We start from the raw sequence: 26,806 nt of genomic DNA, 5'->3' as shown, positions 1-26,806 counted from the left end.
TTCTCTTAGTCGTGACTCTCATATTAAAAGCGTACCGGTCGACAACAACAGCAACAATTAGTGGAGGAGGTGGCAGACACGTGCAGCATGTGGAGACACAGCTGGTTCTCACCTCCCCCGGGGATGGGGGTGTGGGGTGGCACCGAGCATGATGATCCAGGAGCTCAGACTGCAAACAAATGTAGCGGGGAGCAGCTGTAAATTATTCATAGCCATGCTATTTTTAATCTAACACACACAATTGTTGAGACAATACTGACACATGAAAAAAAAAAAATTCAGTTCCCGGGTGAAACTATGGCATTGCATCATTAAACCTTGACTAAAAGTCCTTTATTGTACACAAGTGACGTTTTAATGATGTTCTAACAGTAATTCATATCATCTCCGTCATTTGGTTGCTCCACTTGTGAAATGATGAAAAAACCTACTTCTTCATGGATATGATACAGGGTTTCCCTAGGATTTTTGGAAGCTGTGGTGGTGGGCTGCATGGGAAGACGATGGCTGCCGCTGCTGCGACACTGTGGCAGCCATTTAGTTTTTAAATATTTTAATTTACTGTGGGTAATAACGTCAACATTACGACGTTATAGAAGAGTTGAAAGGTATGAAGTTATGTTGAAAATTAATTGCTGTAATTCCAGACGGATACCGGTAGTTTAAAAATATATAACTTAATGATGACATTAACACCATCAAACTATTAGGTATATTATAATTATATTATGACAAACTAATGTGCGCCGCATCTATATGTGCCCTGCGATTGACTGGCGACCCCCCCTCTTCCCCTAAGTCAGCTGGGATAGGCTCCAGCGTACCCGCAACCCCAGTGAGGATAAACGGCATAGAAGAGGGATGGATGGAATAATAATACATAATGATAATGCATATATGCAATAATGCAATAAGTCCAGTCCTGTGTGTGATTTTAAAGTTACATGGCGTGGCGGAGGTATGATCTGCTCAGTCTTTCAGCTGAGCAGGACAATGATAATAATCTGCCACTGAAACTGCTCTTCTGCATTGGATAATGCAGGTTGTCCACGATGGAAAAGAGCCTCCTCAGCTTGCTTTGCCACAGATGTCATGCAAAATCAAATGTGCATACTTTGGACTAATAATAGGCCGTGGTCAACCACAACATTGAGTCCAAAATGTATTAAGTCATCATTTTTGAAAAAAGATGATACTGTGAAATTTGCAAAATGTCAAAAGCGGATGTGCGGTGTGTCACACTGAGACTGAGAGATGTTTCTAATATTTTGTCCCACTCAATAAATCAACTGATTCGAGTACGACATGAAATCAGACTTCAGATTCCATGTGGCCAAATTTCCGCTATTTGCAGCTGATTTTGTTGCACGATCATCCATCATAATTCCACGATGGTGATGACGGTCTTCGTCACCCCAAGAAACCCATCCCCTTAAATATTAAAACATATGAAATATTACAGCATATTACTAACACAATGCACATTCTGCAGGGATGAGTGTGATAGCTTCCTGTCTACAAATACACACACGCACACACAGTTTAATGGTCTTGGCTCCAGTTTCCCCTGCAGAGGAAAACCACATCCATCACTCTTCCACATAACACAAACCACACACACACAAAGACAAAGAGTGCTTGTAACACTTAAGTGCATCGCCGTCTATCTGTGCATCTGCAGTATCTATACGTCCAGCCAGGTGTTTCCATGGCAACCAAGACAACAACAATGAGCTTGTCCTTACTTCCTTGAAAGCACAAACAACACGAACCTCTCAGGACTCAATAAAACAAAAACGACCTTGCGTGCGTGTGCGTGTGTGCTGGTCTCTCCTCTCTGATCCATTGTGGCCGTGTGAGTCGTTCAGCGCCAGCCAATCACGTCAAAGCTTTCACGTTTGGAAAGGAAGGGGTGGGTGTGGTGCGAGGGGTGCGGTGCAGGGTGAAGTCATTTGTGCGACGCTCCTCCAAACACTCACTGAGATGCCATCTGGACACTGCTGACTCAGCAAAAAAAAGAAATAAAAAAACCACACACTGTATATAACGTAGCACTGCCACATCTATCATCGGTATTAACTATTCAAATATCATTAAAGAATAACAAAAGACATTCCTTTTATGTGTTAAACCTCAAGCAGAGGTGTCCAAACGTTTTTCCAGCAAGGACCATGTCGTGAAAAATGAAAGGATGCAAGGGCCACAAAGTTATTTCAAGGAAAAAGTGCATCTCAGCTTTGTGATCAAGGTGAAAAAGCCTATTATTAATACCCACTTCACTATACTTCACGCTATTCTCTGCCCGTAATATTTTGGATGTTATTGTTGATATACTTTTTGTGAGATGTAAAGCCGAAACATCCCAGTTATAAATTGATTTCTTGATACCTGCCCTCAGATTTAAATACAGGCCGACACCGATATACTTCCAAATTCCAAACATTGGCCTAATTGGTCGACCACTAGCCAATGGTATATTTAAACATTTTATCAGTATCGGCTGGTTTCACTCATGGATGATCGGTATCGGCAGCATAAAAACCTGATGGGAGAATCCCTAATTCCAACATTCTCTCTTCTCGTAATATTGACTTTATTCTCATCATTTGTTTCATTTTATTCTTAACTTTTTCCCCAACCTAATATTTACTTTTTCATTTTGTTTTGTTTGTTTCTCATAATTTTACGACTTTCAAAAACTAACATATTTTTTCTTTAACTCATTCAATCCCAGCCATTTTTCCAAAAACAACCCCTTCAGTCGCGGCCATTTTAGAGCATTTGGACTGATCTTCCAAGGCACACACAATGTTGTGTTGTATGATTATATAAACAAGGAACCTACCAAAAGAAACATTAGACTCCTGTCTTTCATCAGAAAAAAAGGTTTGTTGTTTTGAACACGACTAATGTGAGAAACAACACAGCACATTTCCAGCCGAACCAGGAGGAATAACAGCCAGCTGGAGTTGCTGCCAACCAGAGAACCATCGAGCGGATGATAACTCATTTTCCACCCAACTCGGAAAAGGCGAAGCAAATCACAAAGTCAATCGCAACTTTTATTGCAAAGGATTTGTGGCCGTATTCGGTTGTGGACAAGCAGGTCTTCCGTACTTTGTTGCGCACTTTGGAACCCAGATACGTCCCATCGCAGCGTTATTTCACTGACACTGTAATTGTGAATAAGGGCAGCCTAGTTTTTTTGGTAATTCCTAATATACTGACGTCTGCAAGCATTATTCTTTTCTGAGAACCGCTGGTACAGAAATCCATATTTTGTTTTGACTTTGCTACACCACAGGATTTTAGTTTGAATGCAGAAAAATGAAAGATGGCAATTTTTTTAATGTTGGTTACTGAGAATATGCTGAAGTTTGTTAATTTTCTACATGCTGCTACTGGTGCACTTTACTTTTCCTGCTGGTTCTGTCCAATGGGAAATACGTCGGTAGATGTAACCTTCCAGCTCTTAAAAGATAATGGAAATAAATTCATCGGTTTTGTGTTTATTTTAATTGTGGGTCATTACAAATATGCTTTGTTTTAGTAGTACACAGTGAGAAATAAATAAATTATCCATCCATCCATTTTCTATGCCGCTTATCCTCACTAGGGTTGCATGTTTGCACACAGAGATGCCCGACAGAGATTGGAAGCCAGGTCTTCCCGATCTCCTGACTGTGTGGCCAACATGCTAACCACTGGGCCATTGTGCGTCCAAAAAGAAACTATTGATCACAAAAAAAGATGCATCGATAATAGTTTTATAATCACATCGCAGGCCTCTGAGTTGTAATTGCATCAAATCGTGAGGTGGCCAGAAATTCCCACCCCTCCACAGTAGGTAGCTGGTTGCCACTCGACTCCCATCGAAGAAGAAGAAGAAAAGGCAACACCACCATGCAGACATGTCCGCGGTGTACCGTGGTGAAGTTAGTTTCGCGTTGGACATTGGACATTGGGTTCTGTAGCTACAGCAGTAGTTATGGTGCGGGGAGCTTGCATGGGAAGTGTCGCTGTAACCGCTGGTTGTTTATACTAGGGACCATCAATAATTTACTTTTGCGATGAAAAGAGTTTGTAAAAAAAAAAAAAAAAAAAAAAATCACACCACAAATTGATCTATAACCATGTCAAATGACTAGTCCGACCCGAAAAGTATTTTGCAGGCCCATTTTTTCCAATTTTATCTTTTATTGTATCTTTTATTGAATTAGGGACCTGACTCACAGAGGTTTGTTACAAAAAACAAATATTGTTGGTGATGCTGTGTGATAAAAAAAGTACATTCAGCAACACTTTGGTGGCATTATTTTTAATGCTTTGAAGAGCTATTTTCATAACCATATTCAATTCATGTTTGTAACAGAAGCTTATTTAAAAAAAAAAAAAGGATCGGATCGGCAAGACTATAAAAAAAAAATCGGATCGGAAGCCAAAAAATGTTCGATCGCGGCAACTCTAACTTTTAGTATCGGAAACTTAAACTTTCTGTGAATGCGCTTTAAATGTGCTTACACCCGTCGCACCATCAACTCATCAGCGCTATTTATGCTCCTTACCACTATTACAACACTGGTTGTGTTGCCGCTGTGTTGTGCAATATACTTAGACCGTGTAGTCAAAGAGCGCAAGGCTTTCCTGACCACTTCTCATGCACTCCAAGTCATGATTAAAATGAAATAGACATGTTTTTTTTAAAGTGTGAAGACAAACACATTAGTGATATGGAACGTGAGCTTGGTTCCGTGCAGGGTTCAGAGGTTCAGAGGAAGCCGATGTTCAAACATGTGCTTCAGCCATCAGATGAAACTCTCTCGCTCTCTGTGTTTCTATGTCTCTCAGCCTGTGGATCGGCTTTCACTGTGCAGACAACAGCTGTCTGTGAGGCGCAAACATGGCATGCATGCGTGCGTTTTGAAAGGACAGACATTATGGAATTCCAAATCAGGTAGTCAGAGCTGACGGTACAACACTGTATTTTCCTGACTGACTATAAGTCACACTTTTTGTCACGGTCCTGCCACTTATAAAAATATCAAATAAAATATATTTACAGTAACTCCTCGCCACCTTCAATCTCACGGCTTCACTCAATCACGGTTTATCAAAAGTATATTAATTAATAAATCACCTTGTTTCTCAGTTGAATATAACCTATTAGTAGTAATATTTAAGCATATGCTATGTATTTTTGACCTAAATTAAGCATTTTTAAAAGCATAAGCATGGCAAAAAGAAGTAAATTATATAGAAGACACATTCAATAACGTTGTGATGTTATGTAGTATTGTACACTGGTCACTAGGTGTCAGTAATGTTACTGTAATGTTGGCTGAGACACACAAGCACCAGACTTTTATTACAGGTTTCAATGATTTCACAGCAGGCACAATAATCCCTAATAATAATCCCTACTAAAAACCCACCCCAGTCTAAAACTGAACTCTGAACCCCTGACGTCACTTCCTGCCCGCCCCTCACCCTGCTCCACGAGGGAACACGTTCACATCAACACACACAAGCACAAGTCTTATTTATGTTTTCTTTTCTCTTATTATGTCAACTATATTGCGTAATAGGAGTGTAAATATGAATACAGGGGTGTTAATTCATGTCTTAGAGGGCTCCAATAATGTTAAAATACGCATTTACGCTTTTCATTAATTACTTGTATATGTCATAATAATAGGAGTACATCAAATCAAAAGCAATAAACTTTAATTTCTGAAGAGTATTTAACATTGTGATTGGAATGTCAAGAGCATTTAAATACCTTAAACAAACAAACAACAAAAATTAAACAAACAAAAAAAAAATGCAATGAAAATAAATTGGAGAAAAAAGACAGTCCTAACCCCCCCCCCCCCCACACACACACACACACTCAGTTATGTAGTGTATTGTTAAGAAAACGTGTGAGCAGCCCTGTGCTATACAGACACATGAATAATAGCCTATTATTTACGTACTGACCACAATTAGTTTGAAATAAAATACCACATCAAATCTCACATACCATAAGAAGGTTTAGCTACACTTTATTTTGAAAAATGTGCCCTGTCGGCACTTGGCAGATAAGGAGAGGAGGAAAACACAAAGAGGATCCTTGTTCAGCCTGTGAAAAAGACTCAAACGTTGACATTAAGCGCCCCACCACCACAGCTACAGAAAATCCCAGGGGAACCCTGACACTTCACCTGCAGCTGCAGCCGTCTTGTGGAGTTCATACAAAAATGACATCAGGAGGTTGCCTACAGCCACAGCTATTAAACACAATGTTTTTGGACTCTGGGTTTATGCCAAACCCCGGTTATCTTTTGTGGCCCAAACACCTGGCGACTATAGGAGACAATGTGCTTAACAGAGAAGACGTGATAATTGCGGCATTTACGGGCCACAGTTAAAAAAATGTCAATGATCGTTCCAGGGCTTGGTAGTGCTGCAGGTGGCGCTAACATGCCTTACAGATTCTCACTGCCAAACAACGGCAGGAGAAGTACAAGCATCAGTGTCTTTTTTGTGTTGTTTTTGGTAGCCACTGTGTCATCTAGTGGCTCTTCTTTCAACTTGCAACATTCGCGTTCACGGGCTTGATGCCTCAAAAACGTATACTCTCCCAAGAGCACAAGAGGGGACGAGCTGGGCTTCTGGAACATATTAAAACATGGCGCTGTTTGTCCTCCAGCGCTCTGTTCTCCTGACCTCCATGTCACCTAACGCGTGAAGTCAGTACAAGTACCATCTATTACGAGCAGTCGTGTCACTGCCAGGAAATCTTAAGCACGAAGAGCAGCAAATGAAAGCGATGACATGTTGCAGGAACAAACGAGAGCAGCGTGTTGCTGAAAACGGCAAATAACCTTTGCGGACTTGTTAGGAAAACACAATCAGACACAGGTCAAACGCGGTCAAGCGTGGGAGTAAAAAATAAATAAATAAAAGAGCTTTATGCAAAAGAGTCTGAATCGCATTCAAATTGTTACCAGCTGTTTCAAACCTCCTTGCTCCACTTCCAGGAGCTACATTAGTGAAGTATGAACATCATGGTGCTGCTGGTTTTTGTCATCATTGCTTTTTGCAGCCACGCTAGCAACTCAGCTAATAAACATACAGGTAAGCCACGCTGGTAAAGCCTGGTAAATAACACATAATCCATACCAAACAAACAACTTAACCATCATAGGGAACATGCTACAGCAAACAACGTTAGCCTCAGTGGGAAAATGTATAATAATCACAAATCAACACTAAAAATTTGGTAATAAAGACGCGCCACGCTGGTAAAGCCTGGTAATTAATCATGAGTGGAACCTGGAAGATCACAGCAAGACCTCCAACCCATCACATCCTGGATTCATGTTTCCACTCGCTCTCTTTAATACGATACAGTATGCCAGGTTCTGTTGGCTCAATTACAGCCTGACACAAATGTTCCTGGTGTGTGTGTGCGTGCGTGTGTGTGTGTGTGTGTGTGTGTGTGTGTGTGTGTGTGCGCTCCAGGCTGGTCTGAGTTCAAATGAAAAGAATATGAATGAAAGAGAAGTGAGGCGAAGACTACAAACAACTAAAGAAGAAGGTCAACGAAATAGAGAAATAAAGGAGGGAGATTCATTCATTCATTCCACCAAAAGGTTTGGAAAATGAATGAAATTTGGTTGAAAAAGTTTGGTTTGGTTACATTACGGTGGTGTTCATGGTCATGTTCTTGTTGGGTTACCATGGAAACTCCCCCCTCACCCCCAACACCCCAAGACTGCAAATGGTAAAGTCCAGAAAAATTGTGGCACGTCTTTGTCGCAGGTCAGTTAGGACTTGAGAACATCGCCTCATAGCCCATCCAACTCTTTTCTGAGGCTTCCATTATGGCTGACGGTAGAAGAGGGCCAAGAATGCACCATGAACTTTCATCCCCGGCCTGACGGGGGCGTGGAGACTATCAGGACTCGTTTCTCCCGTCTTACCGGGTCATTCTAGCGGTCCACACTTGACCAATGAGAGCCTGCCTTGGATAAACACACACGTCTAAACACAAACACGCTGTCAAAATAGAGATTCCTCAGAGAGCAACAGCACGCTTGACCCCACAAAATTACGCACCACCCTTCATGGAAGTGTGTGTGTGTGTGTGTGTGTGTGATGGCTCCCCAGTGGCTGGCTGAGCAGATAAGAAATTTTAATGTCAGGCAAACCTGAACACTGCGTTGCGCTACAACACTACAGCGTCTCTCTTTAAATATCATGTTAGATATGAAAGCTCCCAGATGATGAAAAATGGACTTTTTAATGATTCTGTAACTGTAATGTGTTAATCAACACCAAACGTGATACAAAATGTATCACATCCTTCATTTGTTTGCTCCTCTTTTGAGAGAAGAGACACGCAAACACTCGCTTTTCAAGTTCTGGGTTGAGGGCAGGCTTTGCTACACATCTTAATGCTCTGCTACCCGTGAGTCGGCTACATGGGAGCTGTCAGTCTGATTCGATTAGTGTTTCTTCAGAATAGGGTTAACTTAGCATGGTGTTGCAATGTAGCACTGTAGCTCGTACAGTAAGTGACACAACGAAACCTTGGTTTTCATCGTTAGTTTGTTCCAAAAAGGTCGGACAAAAACTGGATCGTACGAAAACCAAATCATTTTTTCCAGTGTGGAATACAGTCAAGTTTCCTTTGCCCCAGTTTTCATACGATTCAGTTTTCGTCTAAAATGTTCTCCAAAAAACATCCAAAGATGCTAACCTAGCATAATGTTGCGCTGTAGCTCTTATAGTATGTACAAGACACAAGACACGTGAAACCTTTTTTATCATTAATTCATTCCAAAAGGTTAGAGAAAAACCAAATCGTACAAAAAACAAAAAAATTCTCCCCATATGGAATGCAGTCAAGTTTCCTACGTAGCAGTTTTCAAAGGATTTGCTTTTCGTTGAAAATGTTTTCTGCCCCAAAAAAGTGAATAGGTTAACCCAGCATGATGTTGCAATGTAACGTTAGCACTGTAGCTTGTATCGTACGTAAGTGACACAATTAAATCTCGGTTTTCATCATTCATTTGTTCCAGAAGATCAGACAATAACCGAAGCGTACAAAAACCATCATTTTCCCCCATATGGAATACAGTCACGATTGCCACGCGCCAGTTTTCCTAGGATTCAGTTTTCATAAAAAACGTATCAGTTTTTCTTCCGTGAAACGGAGCACCCTATGCGTTGCTGACTCTGTGTCTATGAATGGATTCCTGGCTTCCATTTTTGTGCGTTTGGTTTTCCTTTTGACCAAATTGATGACGAAAACCTTTGCTCCGCTGTAATGTAAATCCCATTAATCTGTTGCCAAGGCCACAAAATATTAACAAAAAATACACTTTTTATTCAATATTGCGGCACCTGTGGGACATTTAAATGTTTTTTATCACTTAATATGCTAGAACAGAGTGCTAACTTTTTGCTACTTTTACATTTAGTGCGGTTTGAGACAGCGCGTAGCTGGTTGGAGATTCTACTTTGGTGCATTAGCATGACTGAGCTGCGCCGCTACTAAACGACTTGATGACCCCGTCCACACGGGAACGTTCCTGGGATTTTTTTTTTGGGCGTTTTGGAAAAAAGTTGCGTTCACACTGTGCCGGATTCGCAAATAGTTGCATCCAAACGGAAACGCAACACTGAAGTGAAAACGATGTAATACACAAGGCACACCTACGTGTGGCGCCGCAATCCCACATGCAGACGGAACCATGTGACACACCGAACCGTAGAAGAAGAAAGTGTGTACCACATAAGTCCGTCGCCTTCCGCTACACGCTAACAAAAAACAACAACAAGGCGATGGCTAGCGTCTTTTGTGTGTACTGACGACCAAGTACAGTAGAATTACTTGGAGGAGTCTGAAAGGCGTAACAAGTGGGCGACATCCTGCACTACATGCCCCGCATACCCCACATGCGCCAACTGGTCAAGACCTCCACTCCTACAGGAGAGCGCTGCTGCAGGGGGACGACAACATAGACTCTTTGTGAACACACTATCTACAGTATATGTACAGCATATATTCACACACTAAAAAGACAAGCATTAACAAGTCCCCTCACTGTCAGCTGAGCTTCAGCTGTGCCAGCTAACTCAATTGGCACCGTATATACTGTATATATATGCTGTATTTTGTGTGTATATTTTTGCTACTACATGTATTTTAGTGTGTGTATTTTTTAGTTTAATGTGTGGGGCCTGTGATTGGCTGGCCACGAGTCCAGGGTGTACCCGGCCTCTTGCCCAAAGTCAGCTGGGATAGGCTCCAGCATACCCGCGACCCTTGTGAGGGTAAGCGGCATAGAAGATGGATGGATGGAGGGACTAACGTGTGTTATTTCAAAACACAACAAAAGCAAAGTCCACCATTTGTGGAAAATGAAAGAGAAAGTTTACGCCCGTGGCCCTGACACTATCCACACAAATAAAGGCAAACTGTCCTATTTTTTGATAAATTGTCCAAAGAGAAGCAAGAAACGGAGCACTAAGGACATATTAGCTCTGTGTCTTGTAAACTTAAACCCTATAGGATTAATTAATTGACAACCTGATGTTTGTTATCATTCACATGAGTCGAACACATAATGTTGTCATGAAGTATTCAAGCGCTGGGCTGTGTTTTTCATATATCTTTTATGGGGATGCTATACACTGGTACATCATGGTCTTTATGATAAATGATATCCATCAGTGTCATGCCAAATAAACAACACTTTCCACAAGTGTTTTACGTCAATGATGGTGGGATGTTTTCATGCAGTGTCATCAACTTGTTTATGTTGATCATTTATACCGGTATAAGTCACTTCTTATCATTGGATGAATTTATATCGGTATATACAAATTATCGCCCAACCCTAATAGGTACCATAATTTGCGTAGAAAGCGGCGTACGCAACTTTTCGGCCCCATTCTGTGCCAACACAAGCTTTTTCGGTAAGGCCCCTGGTCATCCAGCGTCGTCATATCCATGATGAAATCACAGGTCGCGTCTTCGATTGGGTTTTCTCTAGCAAACCTTTTGCACTTTTCAACAGCCGTGGCGATAGGAACAAGCCCCAGACGTCGTAGCGATGCTGGCGTTTCAGGTGGCTGGTGAGGTTTGACATGTTGAGGCCCGATGGGGTTTTTCCCCTCATCGCGGAACATTTGGTGCAACTAGCACGCGAAATGTCTCACTCTGAAACACTGAATGTTTGTTTACCATTCCGCTCGGGGGGAAATTACAACAAAGGAGAAAAAAAGGAGAGCTTGGTTCGCTCACAAGCCCGGTATGGGTAATCTCGCCTCGTTGGAGAATTTTTTTAAATGATCAGTTATCAATCTATTTTTTTGAAAATGCAATTCATGTTTTTTTAACTCACTTTTTGTCTCGCAGAGTGTGCATAAACATGATATGCACGAGTCGTGGCCAATTCCTATTCACTCTATGTCACTCACACACGCACACACGCACACACAGCTGCTCTCAGCAGTTAATACCATCAAGCTCTATTAGTTAGCGGTGCAGACCAGCCAGTCAAAAAACACACACACACCCCCATAACACACTTCTTTGTGATGGATTACATTGAAAACAGACGTTCATAGCACACACACTCCAGCGTGGACACACCATATGGCTGCGTGTGTGCATGTGATGTGCATGTGTGGAGAGAGAAGGAAGCTTTCCAGGAGACAAAGAGACAAAGACCAAGGAGCCGAGGAGGAAAACCTTTCTCTGTATTTATCTATTTAACACTCACTGGTCCCCCTGGTGGGTAATACGAGCTAATCCACATTAGAGGCACTTCTCTCTGCTCATCACACACACTTCTGCCCGTGTGTGTGCGTGTTAGTGTGTGTGCACATGGAAGACAAGGAGATGGAGGGCAGGATCCCCTTCCTCTCTCCTCAGCACCAAAGCACTGTTTTCCATGACTGACACACACAAGCACACACACGCTGATAAATAAATACGTCACAGCAGAGCGTAACCCCCGCAGGACTCTGGAAGCAGGGCGGCGGCACTGCCTGCTGCCGAACATGTGACAGGAAGTGACCGCATCACATAGGCAGCAGTAAAAGGCTGCTCACACTTCCATCCCTAACCTTTCTGCAGACCAAAAAAACCCAACAAACAAACAAACAGGCAGGAAAGACTGACTTGTACGGTTGATGCTTTTTTTTTAACAGAAAAAAACTGCTAAAATTAGTTAGTTTTTCTGTACAAAGCACTATGTGAGCATCGGACGAGCATGAATAAAAACACAAACGTTACGGATGCCCCGATCGACCGGATTTCCGTGAAAAAACATGTGATCGGCATACACCGATAAATGCCTTTCGATCACAAAAGTTATCACCTGTGTCTAGCACTACTGTAGTCCGCAGCGATCCTTTCATGCTCTGTAGTGTCTTGCCCTAACTAACATCTTGGGCAGCGTCGTCCTCTTGCTTTCCAGCACTGCAGAGAAGAAAAACAATAAAGCACGCTGACGGAAATGCTGTCATGACAGCATTTTTTACCCAAATTACAAATTGGTCATTTAAGTCATGTTTTGCCGGTTTTACTATTAACAATGTTTAACTTCTTTTTACACTTGTACCCATGAAGTGCATTTTTGGCACAAATTTGTGGCTGGGTGGCAAAGTACAGGATTTGTGTGAAAATCTAAGCATCACAGATAGGGTAGAGAAATAACGCTCGTCATTCCGAGATGTAGCGGCGATGTAGAGTGCACAGTGTACTCGCATGGCCGCTAAGAAAGTTCAAATGCGACAAAAGCACTGCTTGTGCAGTCAGATGAGTGAAGATGGCCGCAGTTTGACCTGCAACAGGCGACGGGAAGAAAAGGTTAAATACGTTCATTCAATCCACGCCTGACTTCATGACGTGAAAGTCCAAAGTCCATTCCAGCGACCCCCACAGACTGGACATCATGCCACCGGGTGAGAATCTGATTAGCAATATGGACCGCCCCCCTCCCCCAAACCCAAATAAATCACATTACACCCCCTGCCCCATCTCCTTTACATTGTGAGGTGGAAAACTGGAAGAAAGCTGCGTTCTTTATGTGTTTCAGGCAATAGATTAGTGCTCGCTCAGCCGTCTACCGCCTCTTCATCACACACACGCGCGCACACACACACACTGAATCACTTCCTGTCACAGGTCAATGTCATTGTGAAAGTGTGTGGCCAAAACAAACACACAAGGAGGCTAAAATGAGTGAGAGGACAACAGACATTCATTTATTTGTTGTGTCCCGCCACAGCTACGTGTCCACCTTGGCTCATAAACACCTAATAACCCACGGAAATAAACTAAACCAAACCAAACGGAATAACAAGACGGATCAGTGGTGCCGACTTAGCCACTTTGTTGCTATAATAATAAGTAGGCCTGTCACAATAACAAATTTTGCTGGATGATAGTTGTCTGGCAAATTACTGATGATCAATGATATTATTATCAACATTATCATCATTCCGTTTTTTTTGTTGTTTTTTTTTTTTTACCTTTTCCATTAATTTTACCAGCATAGAGTGTGTTCTTTTGGGGTTAGTGAGTAAAATGTCCATTAACTAATTGTAAAAATCCTTACATTTATTGATGCAATACATCACTGGCCAATTTAGCCCAGTAAGTGAGAAATGGATGTAGCCTGGCTAACTTTTCTAATGGGACTCAGCATCTGCACTCGATTGGCCACCGATCGGTATCGGCCGATTTCCGTGAAAAATCACAAGATCTGCACGTGCTGATACTTACTTTTCAACGGCAATCACAAAAGCCGTGATCCTTTAGTGCAGTGTAGTGTCCAAACCTAACTCAAATATTTTTCCCCTCCCACAAAACAATAACAATCATGTCTGCCGTGTGGAACTCAACTACCAACACATGCAACGGAAACTTTTTGCGGGGGTAGCACGATATAAAACTTCAATACGGCATCTGAATAACAAACAATTGATGGAGTACGGTGAGTTTTGGAGGCTCACGCTGTGATCGACATTCAAACCACAGCTAATGCAGCCTAATATTCGCGTGTATGTGTATGACAGTCAGAAGGCTAAGCTAATAACTGGAGAAATAACGGAATTCACGACACGAGATGACCAGCCTTTCTCAGCAGGGGAAGACACCGAGTTCGTCGAGTGCTTTATCACGTACCTGGAAGTTCCACCAATGTACTCTCAGATCCAAAGTGTCCTTAAAGACGGCTGCATCTTTCACCATGCAGTGATATTTTGTTCTCTTCAAAAAGTAAGTTGAATATGTTTTGTCTCAGTTAAGGTGACTTTATGCTTCCTTTTTTCATATCACAGAGCCAGGAGCAGTGGTGGCAGCCAAGAATTCTGGGTCCCATGAAAAAAATTACATTGCCCCCCCCTATATTCATTCATTACAAATGTTATTAGTAATTATTTTTTGGGTCCCTTGGCAGTCAAGGGGCCTTGGGATTGTCCTGACTTTTCCCCTTTACACTGCACCCCTGGCCAATAGCACTCATTATAAATACATTGAAAAATGTATAATTCATCCATGTGATCGGTATCGGACCATTTCAGGCCTGGATGATCATATCGGTATCGGCAGCATGAAACCCTGATCGGAGCATCCCTACTCTGCACACATCACTACAAAATCTTCAACAAACTGTAATACCCGTGCTTGTCATTAAATGGGGCCTATGATACTCATTTGGGGGGCTTTGTATTGAGTTGTGGACCCCTATAGAGAAGCTACACACCATAACCCTCACCTCTTCCTACAGTGTTTCCTGCCTCCCGCCGAACGGTCTGTGTAATTTACTCTACTCGGCCCTCCTCCAGGTACACCTCCCACCGAGCCCACTCCGCTATGATTGGTCACACTCCCGAGCGCTCCTGAGGACTTCCGGACAGCTGCCCAACACCTTTTGTTCGATTACTTACACAAAATAAACACAGTTAGGACACTGAGGAATTCTTACTTATAACTTGCTCTTCTGACTCTTCAACACAACCAAGCAATGTCGGAAAGGCATCGGCCTTCGGTTTGGCGGATAGTCCGGCTTGGTATTTGCCCGTGTTTACAAAACAGTCCCATGTGAAGTGGCGTTGACAGATGAGCATGTTTATCTCTTGCTGGCTGGGAATCAGCAACTCCAACCACTTCTGCCTGATGCTTGCCTCTTGAGGCACAGTGTTTGTGACGAGATCCCACCACCACTGAGCAGCCCGCCAAGGAAATACTTCCCCACACAAGTGTTCCTTCTAGCCACGATGACATCATTCTATTCACATTATTTCACTTTCCGCAATTTTAACATTTTAACAGTAAATTTAGTTTTTATTGGCCAATTCCGCGATTACTAAACACGGCGATCATGAATGGATTTTAACAAATCGAACAATGCAGAACATAATTACAAACAATATATAATATATTTAAGCAATGTTGCTCAATCATGTCAGGCACCCTTTAAGGCCTTGACTTCAAATTATTGAATTTTAGATTTTTTCAAGACTTTTTAAGACCCGGCACAAACACCCTGTACACAGTAGCACACCCAACAACAGGCTGAATAGATGTGTCACTATGTTAATGTAACACATTAACACTTCAGCCACACAATAGCATAGAGAACATACCTGGGAGGCTCAATAGGCTAAATGAACATAACAAGCCAGTGAGTCCAATAAGCAAGTTACCAATAATCAAGTTCACCAAGCTCCCGATCTCATCGCTCGCTCCACATCACTCGCTCTCTTGAATTCTTCACAAGACGAGAGTGCCCTCTCGTATCTGTCTGCAGTAAGGTTCTCTTCTTGCTTCATGCCAGTCAGTACAACTTCATTATTATTGAGTGACAAAAAAAAGAAATCAGGAAGGGGGCAAACACTTTTTCACACCACTGTACATTTTCATATATCATTTGCACATGACTATCAGTGGCAGTACCAGCCAGACTATGAAAAAAGTGCCACTTATAGTCCAGCAACTACGGTAACTAGTGCACAAAGCTTACATACTCAAAGCAGGAAAAGGCGACATATAATGCTAGCCATACATTTGAATGTTGGCACCTCCTTGGCAGCTGGAGGAATCCATTCCATACCGTCCCTTTGAATTTATTTTTTATTATGGCATTATTTCTATTTCGGCATTTTCAACAGGAAAGAAAAAACGTACCAAAGTTTGTTCCAGAATATACTGTGTGGTTCAGGGGTAATGTTATGCAAATTAGGCCGTTTTTGCATGTGAGGAGATGAATGAAAAGAGTTGATTGCCAGGAGCACAGCAGGAAAAGGCGGCATGTCAGTCACTGCTTTTTATAAATAGAAGCTTCAATTATGACACGTGCCTTCACATGCAGCTGCTGCTCGTCCGTAAGTGCTGCCTTTACAAATGATGGCATTCGATAAAGTGAAGAACTTTGTGAGATCATTTGCTGTATCATTTATGGGTCTGCATATTCGCTAAGGAGCCTTGGATCCCGGCAGTGACAAGCACGGACGGCTGCACGGCCATGCCCGCTGTCACGTACAAGGATGATGTTATCACTCTGCTCTTGAATGCGTTTTAATAGCTGGCGCTCTGCAAATGGGACATTGTAACGCTTATGTGATGTTTCTCCTCATTGCTTATCAATACAGCAGAAGCAGATATCAATAGTTGTATTGCATAAGTGCATTCATTGATTCAGACCAACATGGCCCACTACTTTCAATGACCTTATATGGGCAGAAGTCGACACTTTCTAGTCAGCCAATAAAGAGTGGAGCATGCTAATGTCGACACCCCTCATACTGGCTGACTCACGTTGACATGAGCAGTTGTTGACATGAGTGAAACTAGCATTGCTTGCAGCTAATTTACTCGTGACTTTGTCCAGAGATCGGGTGATTGGAAGGATTTTTGTTTTCCCTCCATGTGTGCATATTTTTGTGTTTTCATATGGTATTTTATACTCTCATCTAACAGGAGTACTCCGCTAATTCAGTTGTGTGTCTAGACTACACTGACAATAAAGTTTTCGTACATGTGCAAGTCTTTCTTCCGGTGGCAAGCAATCTAATCAACAATCTAAAAAACATGAAATAGGTGCTTCTTGTTCGCTACTGCAATAGACTCCAGGTTAATACTGCCATACATGATTTTATTTCACACTGAACATGAAGTAACGGTATGTGTGTTTTCATAGTTTGTCTGGTCCTGCAGCAGATGTGCCTACAGTACCAGTCATATGTTTAGAGACACTTTCCCATTTAATAGCAAGGGAAAGTGAATCCAAACTTTTGACAGGTAGTATCCCTCGTCTCCTCGCGCTTCAAACTTTATAATGTTTTTTCTAAAACATCATGCTGTTTTGTGCTTGAATACAGTCTATTATTATTATTATGTCAAAAATATGCAAATTTCAACAAATTTTATGTTCTGTAAAACCAAAAAAACTGATTTGTTCTTACATACTGTAAGCCACACCAGTGTATAAGCCGCATGTGTCCAGTAGTGCACGATTGACGCATTGGTGACCCCTGATTCAGAGTCTCTAATTAACCAAACATGCATGTTTGGTTAGTGGGAGGAAGCCAGAAGAAAAACCCACGCACGCATGCGGAGAACATGCAAACTCCACACATAACTCTGTTTTACTTTTTTTCCCCCCAAATTCTGTTTTAGTTTTTTAGAATTGCGTTTTTTACACTTACTTTACCAAAATCTTCAACAAACTGTAATGCCCGTGCTTGTGATGAAGGAAGACGTAGTCTCCGGTGCAATTCTAATTGCATTACGAACCTAAGATATTTTTTAAGAGACCCTTATTTTGTTTACGCAATTAGACAAGATGCGGCAAACAGGCTGGAAGTGTGTTAAGACGTGCTGGGTGCAAAGAATAAATGCGCCTCTCTTCTTTTCAACTTCGTGAACTCGACACGGTGTAAATACACTCATCCAACAATAACAAACCTTTAGCTATGCTCAAATCCCCAGCTAATAACAAAAGAACAAAATGTGAAGGATTGCCTGGCTTAAGAGGAAATTTAAATGTCAGCAACTCAAAAATACTTTCAATTGAACAGTAGTATGTTTTAGGTCAACGTTTTTAGAAGACACAAGCATGTCCTTATTTTGTGCCAGGAACACCAGGCTGTTGACAGCATCAGGCTTGGCAACTGTCTCCAACATATCTGACTTCCTGGTACATTTGTGGCAGAGCTTGTCGTACTTCATAATTGTGACTATGAAGCTGGCTGGACATCGTGAGGCCATCGTTTTCAGCAGGGTTTTTTTTTTCCACTACTGGAACAGGGACTATATCTTAGCAATGTGAGAGGGCACCTCTTTATAATAGCACACCATTTTAGCTTTTCCTTTCATGAGGAACACAACAGGAGCGCGGCAGACAGTGTGCGGCTTCACACGTTCCTTGTATTGGAGTTCGTGCCAAGTTTTAAGGTGGTGAAAAACCGCTTATTCCATGCTGACTAATTCTTCCACCGCAGACGCTGTCGCTTCGAATGGAGCTGCCGAGTTTCTGGTCCGCACTTCCTCCCTCCTCCTGCATGCAGGGATGAGGGGGATACAGTGCAAATGAACGAAGGTATCAGTGGTCAATGGTTTTGATACTGTGCTTAAAGTAAATAACAATATTTTTTAAATACCGATATATATGGCTCATCCCTAATTTACATGATGTCAATTTCCACGAGATTCGGTGTTTAACAGTAAATTCCGTCCTACATCAACACAGAGAGATGCCCAAACGAAGACACAAATCCAGATCTTCCACATGTCCCGACATTAACCACTGGGCAAGCGCGCAGCCCCATTTTGGCCACTATATTCACTGTATGTGACTTTCAATAGTGTTTCATGTCTAACTAATTGGCTAGCATGTGGTGTTTTAAGGGGCATCGCCAACTACTGGCCTGGCATGCATATTACAACCTTTTCAGTCAATTCAGCACGTTTTGAAATTCAAATTGAAAACATCCAACTCTATGAGAGACAATCTTTGGTGCACTGATGTAAATCTTCATCAGTCGGGGCATAGGGCCGGGCTTTTAACTTGATCACACCACGCCTCCTAACCTCCACCCGCTCCCGTGAACATATCACCCCGGTCCTTCAAAACCTCCTCTGGCTCCCTGTCCTTCAACGCATCCATTTCAAGTCCTCCTGGTCACTTTCAAAGCTCTCCACAATGTGCTGTAGCCCCTCAGTACCTCACAGACCTGCTCCAGCGACATAATCCCTCAAGTTCCCTTCGCTCCTCAGACTCCAACCTCCTGAACTTTCCCTGTCGGACCAAGCCCTGAACCTGGGGAGACAGGGCGTTCTCCATCGCCTGCCCCCACCCTCTGGAATTCATTGCCCCAACCGCTCTGTGCCTGCTCCGACCTCCCCACCTTCCAAGAACAAGTCAAAACCCACCTGTTTAAATGTGTATTTAATGTTTTACTTTTTATACACTGCTGCTTTGCTTTGCTTCGTTTCGTTTTTACTTCTGTTTGCTGTACTTTAATGTGCCTTTCTCTTCTGTTTGTTATTTAGCTTTATATTGTTTTTATTTTCCCTTGTAAAGCATCTTTGAGTACCTTGAAAAGCGCTTTATAAATAAAATGTATTATTATTATTATTTTATTATCATTATAAATTCCAACACACCCTGTGACATTCTGAAGATCCACCCCCTTGGTGGCTGCAGGAGTGCTGCAGACACTGGGAGCTGTGGTTCATTTTGGGGAAAAGATGAATTCCAACATGTACTGCGACATTCTGAAGATCCACTCCATTGGCAGTGGTAGTATCAGCACTGTCTGGGGCTGCAGGAGTGCTGCAAGCACTGGGGAGCTGTGGTTTATTTATGGGGAAAAGATTAATTCCAACATGTACGGTGACATTCTAAAGATCCACTGCCTTGGTGGTTGTAGCAATGTCATAATCTGGGGCCTGCATGAGTACTGTCGGCACTGGGGAGCTGCGGTTCATTTTGGGGAAAAGATGAATTCCAACATGTACTGCGACATTCTGAAGATCCACTCCATTGGCAGTGGTAGTATCAGCACTGTCTGGGGCTGCAGGAGTGCTGCAAGCACTGGGGAGCTGTGGTTTATTTATGGGGAAAAGATTAATTCCAACATGTACGGTGACATTCTAAAGATCCACTGCCTTGGTGGTTGTAGCAGTGTCATAATCTGGGGCCTGCATGAGTACTGTCGGCACTGGGGAGCTGCGGTTCATTTTGGGGAAAAGATGAATTCCAACATGTACTGTGACATTCATCTTTACCAAAGATGAGCTGTATTTCACATTGCTAGCCAACTAATGTGTAAGCATATCACACTATTTAAGCACATTTTTAGGGCCCTATGATTTACGCATTCACAGAATCGCTTACTGTTTAATGCCGATAAACACTGGCGAAAGTTGGCGGAACCTCCTCTTACGGAGCATGAATGGAAGCTCGCGGGTTTAGCTTAGTTTAGCATGCTCGTGCGGCTGTGTGTGTGTGTGTGTGTGTGTGACTCGGGCTGGATGAGTAATATTTTCAAGGGGTTGTGTTTTACTGCTTTCATGTAAGGAGCGTTTTACAATGCCCGATGACCACATGCAGGTTCTGAGTGAAAAAAGATGAGAAACACGTTTATTCATGCACCCATCTCGTTGTGGGAGTGCAGCGAGAACGAAAGAACAGGTGCCAGAGCTGCAGGAGGCACATTTATTCGGCTGAGCTCGTCTCTCAACTGGCCGCCATCTGAATATTAGAACCTAATAAGTGGCAAATGTCATTGTTTAATCTCTCGTAGTGTAAACAAACACATATTGATGCTAAGTAAAACATATGGTAAATTATAAAATACACTAATATAACATTATAAAGTACAAACATTGTACTCACGTGAAAGACTCTTTCAAAGGGATGCACATTTAGAAGATGTACTCCATTTCCAACATGTTTCCTTGTATGCGCATGCATAGTAGCGCTAGGTGGCAGACCGGTACGGTCATCGTTCGCGGTGGCCATATTACTCATATGGAGGGTCACCAAATATGGAGGTGTGATAGGTGAGAAGGTGACAGGAGTGGAGGATACGTGGTATAAAGTGTTCACTCTCCTCAGAACAAAAAGCAACAACCACTTAGCAAAAGTTGCTAACAACAATCACATGACCCGGAAATGCAAGTGAAACTTGGTTACGCAAGCAAATGAATCAAAAGTCAGCAAATACACAATCCAAATAACTCAAAAACACTTGTGGACAAGTTGTGACCTGCACATTCACCACACTATAAAATGATAATCACATTTTGATTTTTTTTATTTACTATTTATGTTGTGAACTCAGCCTCTCCCCCGAAGTCAGCTGGGATAGGCTCCAGCATACCCGCGACCTTTGTGAGGATAAGCGGCATAGAAGGTGGATGGATGTCATGAACTTCTTGAGCCACTGATTGAGCCAGTGATAACATTTATTTGCATTAAACTTGTTTTTTTTTCCACTAACAAAATATTTCAGTGGTTTTCGTCCTTATCGCAGAACACGGGGCCAGCTCTACACCCTCGCAAGAGTGCTGGAGGGCACATGAGTGTTTGCACAACCGCTCTACATGTGCTTTGTAGACTTGGAAAAGGCATTGGACCGTGTCCTGCGGGGGGTGCTCCGGGACTACGGGATGGGTGGCGCTACTACGTGCCATTCGGTCCTTGTACAACCGGAGCAGGAGCCTGGTTGGCATTGCCAGCAGTAAGTCAAGCCTGTTTCCGGTGAATGTTGGCCTCCGCCAAGGCTGCCCTTTGTCACCCATTCTGTTCATCATTTTCTTGGACATAATTTCTAGGCGCAGCCAAGACATCAAGGGGGTCCAGTTTGGGGGCCTTGGGATCTCTTCTCTGCTATTCGCATACGATGTGGTCCTGATGGCATCATAAGGCTGTGACCTTTGGCGTTTACTGGGGCGGTTTGAAGCTGAGTGTGAAGCTTCTGGAATCACACTCAGCATCTCCAAATCCGTGGCCATGGTCCTCAGTCTGAAAAGGGTGGATCGCTCCCTGCGGGTTGGGAATGAGGTCCTGCCCCAGGTGGAGGAGTTCAAGTATCTCGGGGTCCTGTTCACAAGTGAGGGAAGTTTGGAGCGTGAGGTTGATAGGCGGATCGGTGCAGCGTCTGCAGGAATGCGGTCGCTGTACCGGACCGTCGTGGTGAAGACAGAGCTGATCCGGAAAGCAAAGCTCTCAATTTATCAGTCCATCTATGTTCCCACCCTCACCTACGGTCATGAGCTTTGGGTCGTGACAGAAAGAAGGAGATCGCGGATACAAGCAGCGGAAATGAGTTTCCTCCGTAGGGTAGCTGGACTCACCCTAAGAGATAGGGTGAGGAGCTCAGTCATCCAGGAGGCAGTCAGAGTAGAGCTGCTGCTCCTTCACATCGAGAGGAGCCAGTTGAGGTGTCTCGGGCATCTAGTCCGGATGCCTCCCTGGTGAGGTGTTCCCGGCATGCCCATGCGGGAGAAGGCCCTGGGACAGACCTAGCACACGCTGGAGCGATTATGTCTCACAACTGGCCTGGGAACGCCTTGTGGTCCTCCCAGTGGAACTGGAAGAGGCAGCCGCAGACCGGGAAGTCTGGACTTCCCTACTGAGAATGCTGCCCCCGCCACCCGTACCCGGATAAGCAGAATAAGATGGAATGGAACGGAATATTTCTGGTCTTGTGACATGAGTTGCTGGATGAGCCACAGTAGACTGCATTAAGAACTGCATTTTACCATTTATTCAGACATTATTCTGTTATTTTTTTGTTATTTATACATATGTTCCACTTCCATCGTGTTGTATTACATTGTTTAAAAATGACTGTTCAACAGAAAAGTTTGTTTTAAATAGGACATTTCAGAGCTGTAATTACAATACTGTGAAAGCGTGATACTTTTACCCAAGGTTACCATACCATCAGAATCTCATACCGGCCCATACCTTGTTCACTGTGAGCTGGACTCACTTGTGTTGCCAGATACAGTCATGGAAAAAATGATTAGAGCACCCTTGTTTCTTCAGTTTCTTGTTCATTTGAATGCCTGATACATCTAAAGGTACTTTTGTTTGGACAAATATAACAATGACAACAAAAATAGCTCATAAGAGTGACATTTTTTGTACTGTACAATGCTATAGCTATTCATGTAAAGTGATATTGGTTATTATCCAGAAAAGTATGGAGGTTGCTAGATATCAGCTCTTAAATTCAACTCTTATGAGCTATATTTGTTATCTTCATATTTATCCAACCAAATGTACCTTTAGTTGTACCAGGCATTGCAATGGATCAATCAGCTGAAGAAACAGGGGTGGTGTCATCATTTTTTCCAGGACTGTATTTACACCATAATGACAAAGCAAATGTATGTACACTGACTACTCTATAAAGTACTGTACATCCAAGATATGTTTCTATAGAATTATCAGAAGCTCCATTTATGCCCAAATATGGCGAAAGCGTCTTAAAACCATCCACATTTCCATGCAAAAAACGTGGCTGGAGCCCATGTATTGATTGACGCGCTGGTGTTGCAGGGACACCAATGACACTTCGGCATGATGTGCACAGTCACTTTGTGTTGAGAGGAGACGACACGCACGCACGCGCACGCACGACCCGTCTGCGGCGTGTATGCGCTCGGCGGAGGAGCTTGAACATCATTGAGATAACGTCATTGACTTTGCACATTAGGAAACACATTTCCTGGCGGCTTCCGTGGGAGTCTTCTGCCTTTTGTGCACACACGCACGCACACACACGCGCGCGAGATAATCAAGAAGAAGGAGGAGATGTTCCGAGCTGCAGAAAGACACAGGGCTGATGTGCAAGCAGCAGCCCGCGAACAAGCCTCCCTCCTGCGGTAAACTGGCGGGGAGAGGCCGGCCTCCGCGCTCCTCCTACCTGCTTTGTAGAAGACATCAGTGTCGGGGTCGCTGGGCGCCTCCTCGGCCGCTTCTGCGGGGTTCATGCCGGATTCCGGTTCCACACAATCCCGACGACGGATCGGAAAGACAAAGAGAGACAGGAAGGTAAAGATCCACGCATGTCCCGGTCCCCGCTTTAGGTGGCCCCCATCCCGCTCCCGGCCTCGCTTTTGGTCGCCTCGTCCGTGTTTGGAGCCTGAAGGCTGGCGGTGTTCCTCTCTATTGTTCCCCGTCCAAACCTCCCCGCTGCTCCGCCACCGTCTCTCTGCCTCCCCCCTCCCCCGTCTCTCTCAGTCCCCCCCCCCCAGCCACCTCCCTCCTTGCGCCCCCGCCCCCCCTGCCCCTTCCATTCAATGACCTTTATTAGCATCTCGTGTGGGACAAACACTGACGACAAACAGGATTCATTCTTGTGGATTAAGCTTCATTAGTGGCAAAAACAGTCAAGCCTTCACATTTCTGCTTTTATGAGGAATACAAAGATAAAACAAGTCTTAACGCTGAGAGGATGTTTTGTGTTGACATCAAGGTAATGCTGAGAGACTATATTTTTTATTATTTTCTACATTAAAAAAATATTCATTACAGCATATTACTATTCTATTAATTATTGTTATTTATTAATATTAAAGTTCTCCTGATCGCACAGGAGAGGGCCACTTTCACATTTTGGAATACAGATTTCAAGAAAAAATGCGTCTCAGGTTTGTGATATAGGTTTGAAAAAATCCTCTTATTGCTCACAACTTGGTTGTTTTTTCCCATTTTTTTAAATTTTCCAAATATTTTGACTTGCTTCTTGAATATTTGTCCCTTTTCTTCTCGGAATATTATGATTTTATTTCCCATGAAATTCTAACTTTTTCCCCAATCTCATTTTCCAAAAATTACTTTATTCTGTTTGGTTTGTTTCTCATAATCTTGAAGATTTCAACTGTACGCTACTAAAATGATGTTATTTTTATTATGAGGAAAAAAAAATAATCATCATAATAGAATGTGACATTTTTTCTCTTAATATGACAACATTAATATTACAATAATATTACAATATTACAACATTTGGAAAATTGTCCATAGGTATGAACGTGAGTGTGAATGATTCTTTGTCTATATGTGCCCTGCCATTGGCTGGCCACCAGTCCAGGGTGTACCCCGCCTCTTGCCCGAAGTCAGCTGGGATAGGCTCTAGCATACCCCCGCGACCCTCAAGAGGAGAAGCGGTATAGAAAATGGATGGATGGAAAATTATGACCTCTTCTCGTTTTTTTTCTCTTCATATTTTGACTTTTTCCATTTTTGCTGTTGGTTTTTCAAAATGTTCTTGTTAAATTATATTTTTAGAACATGTCACAGGCCAAGGCTGCACTTTGGACACCCACGAGTTAGGTCATGCAACAGATTAGCAGTGGTAAAAGGTGTCAGCAGTACTAAATAACTGTGTGATGATTAGTTATTAGAATGTATCGTTAACATGTCCGACGCCTTCTTAACCATCACATGCTCGTCCTTGCAAGCAGTTTCAATGTATGTACTGTACGTTTGAAAAATGCGCAAAAAAGGGGGGAGGGGGGGAAGGCGTGCAAACATCTCCCAAGTCGTTCCAGAAATGGCTCACAAATGCGTCCACAGCAGGTCGTTGATATACGGTTGCAATGTAAGCACAATGTATGTGTGCCAATAGGCGAGCCGCTTTGGAAATATGTCAGCCTTAACGCCACATCCGAGAAAAGCGGCCATCCAAAACCCTCCAGGGAAGCCTCATCCTTCATCTGCTGTCATCCAACTTTGACAAACATCAACTCCCACGCACTGTGGGGGGGAGTACTGTAACTAAATAAACTTTGCGTGTTTATTTACAGCTCTCTTTTGGCCCCTAGCTGTTCTGAGGAGCAATATGGCTATTATAAAGCAAAAAGTGCTGCAAAATATCCTGCATTAGCCTAAGGAATTTAGTAGATGACAAATGACTTATAATGCAAGTGCTATGTCAAGCGTTTGATTTGCCCCTTCCGCCTCCTCTTCCTGCTTTGATTGAAAGGAAAAGTGCACTTTTGGGGGGAATTGTGCCCATCATCCACCATCCTTGATCAGAAGCCTCTCTTTTCTGTGCGTTCTAATAACAGAAAAACTGATGAAAGAAAGGCCACTATTAAAACACCTCAAAAAAGCTCCGACAAGGTTTTATGGTTTTCTATCTGTGCTGTGAGCATGTAGTAACAGGTACATTCATAACATGTAAAACTTGCAGGATATTGCTCATTTGAAGCATTAGCAGAACTTCCTTCTCGGGTGCACTGATATCACATAGCAAGACAGAAAGGAACGCCAAGTGTCACTACGCCAGTAAAGTAGTTCTTGGGCGTAACAATGTTAATAAAGATAATAATAACAATGTGGCTGTAGCTTCGTTAATTGCAGGTCACATTATGTAAATGGAGCGATGGTGGCGCTTTTTAGACGTTTTGTCAGAAGGCTTTACGGTCGGAATTGGTGCGTTTTAGCTGTCTCTTTTTGTCTGATGTTAAATCTTTTAGCAGGCACAGAAAAGAGAAAGACGTGCGTTCAAGTCTCACATAAGGATTGTGGATGATGGGCAACATTCCCCAAAAAAGTGCATTTTTCCTTTAAAGCAACCTGCCCATTGGTCTTTTTCCACGTCTAGCAGTGTTTCACATTTTCTCCTTCTTTCTTTCCCGCTTTCTTCCTGCTCTCGCTTCTTTTCAGTCTGCATCTGAAAGTGATGCCCATCGCATTCTGCGGTGCTCCGCTGCCATTTAGAGGGTAGAAATGCACATGACGACAGCTTAAATGTCACATTAGCCGTTTGA

General features: G+C 42.9%; 1 protein-coding gene across 3 annotated transcripts in view; it reads right to left on the bottom strand.

The window, feature by feature from the left end:
- Positions 1-24,246, bottom strand: part of kalrna (kalirin RhoGEF kinase a) — a 196,654-nt gene extending 172,408 nt beyond the window's left edge. For 2 of the 3 annotated variants that reach the window (XM_054787409.1, XM_054787412.1), the window contains exon 1: positions 23,953-24,246. In XM_054787409.1, coding sequence (XP_054643384.1) covers positions 23,953-24,019 — 67 coding nt within the window. In that variant the 5' untranslated portion in view covers positions 24,020-24,246. The remainder of the gene's footprint in view (positions 1-23,952) is intronic. The other variant, XM_054787413.1, reaches the window with a different exon arrangement.
- Between the last annotated feature and the right edge of the window lie 2,560 nt (positions 24,247-26,806).

The sequence above is a fragment of the Dunckerocampus dactyliophorus genome, chromosome 9 (genome assembly GCF_027744805.1).
Source record: "Dunckerocampus dactyliophorus isolate RoL2022-P2 chromosome 9, RoL_Ddac_1.1, whole genome shotgun sequence".
Lineage (NCBI taxonomy): Eukaryota > Metazoa > Chordata > Actinopteri > Syngnathiformes > Syngnathidae > Dunckerocampus > Dunckerocampus dactyliophorus.
Note: the sequence above shows the minus strand (reverse complement) of the source record. Positions and strands in the feature narration are given on the sequence as shown.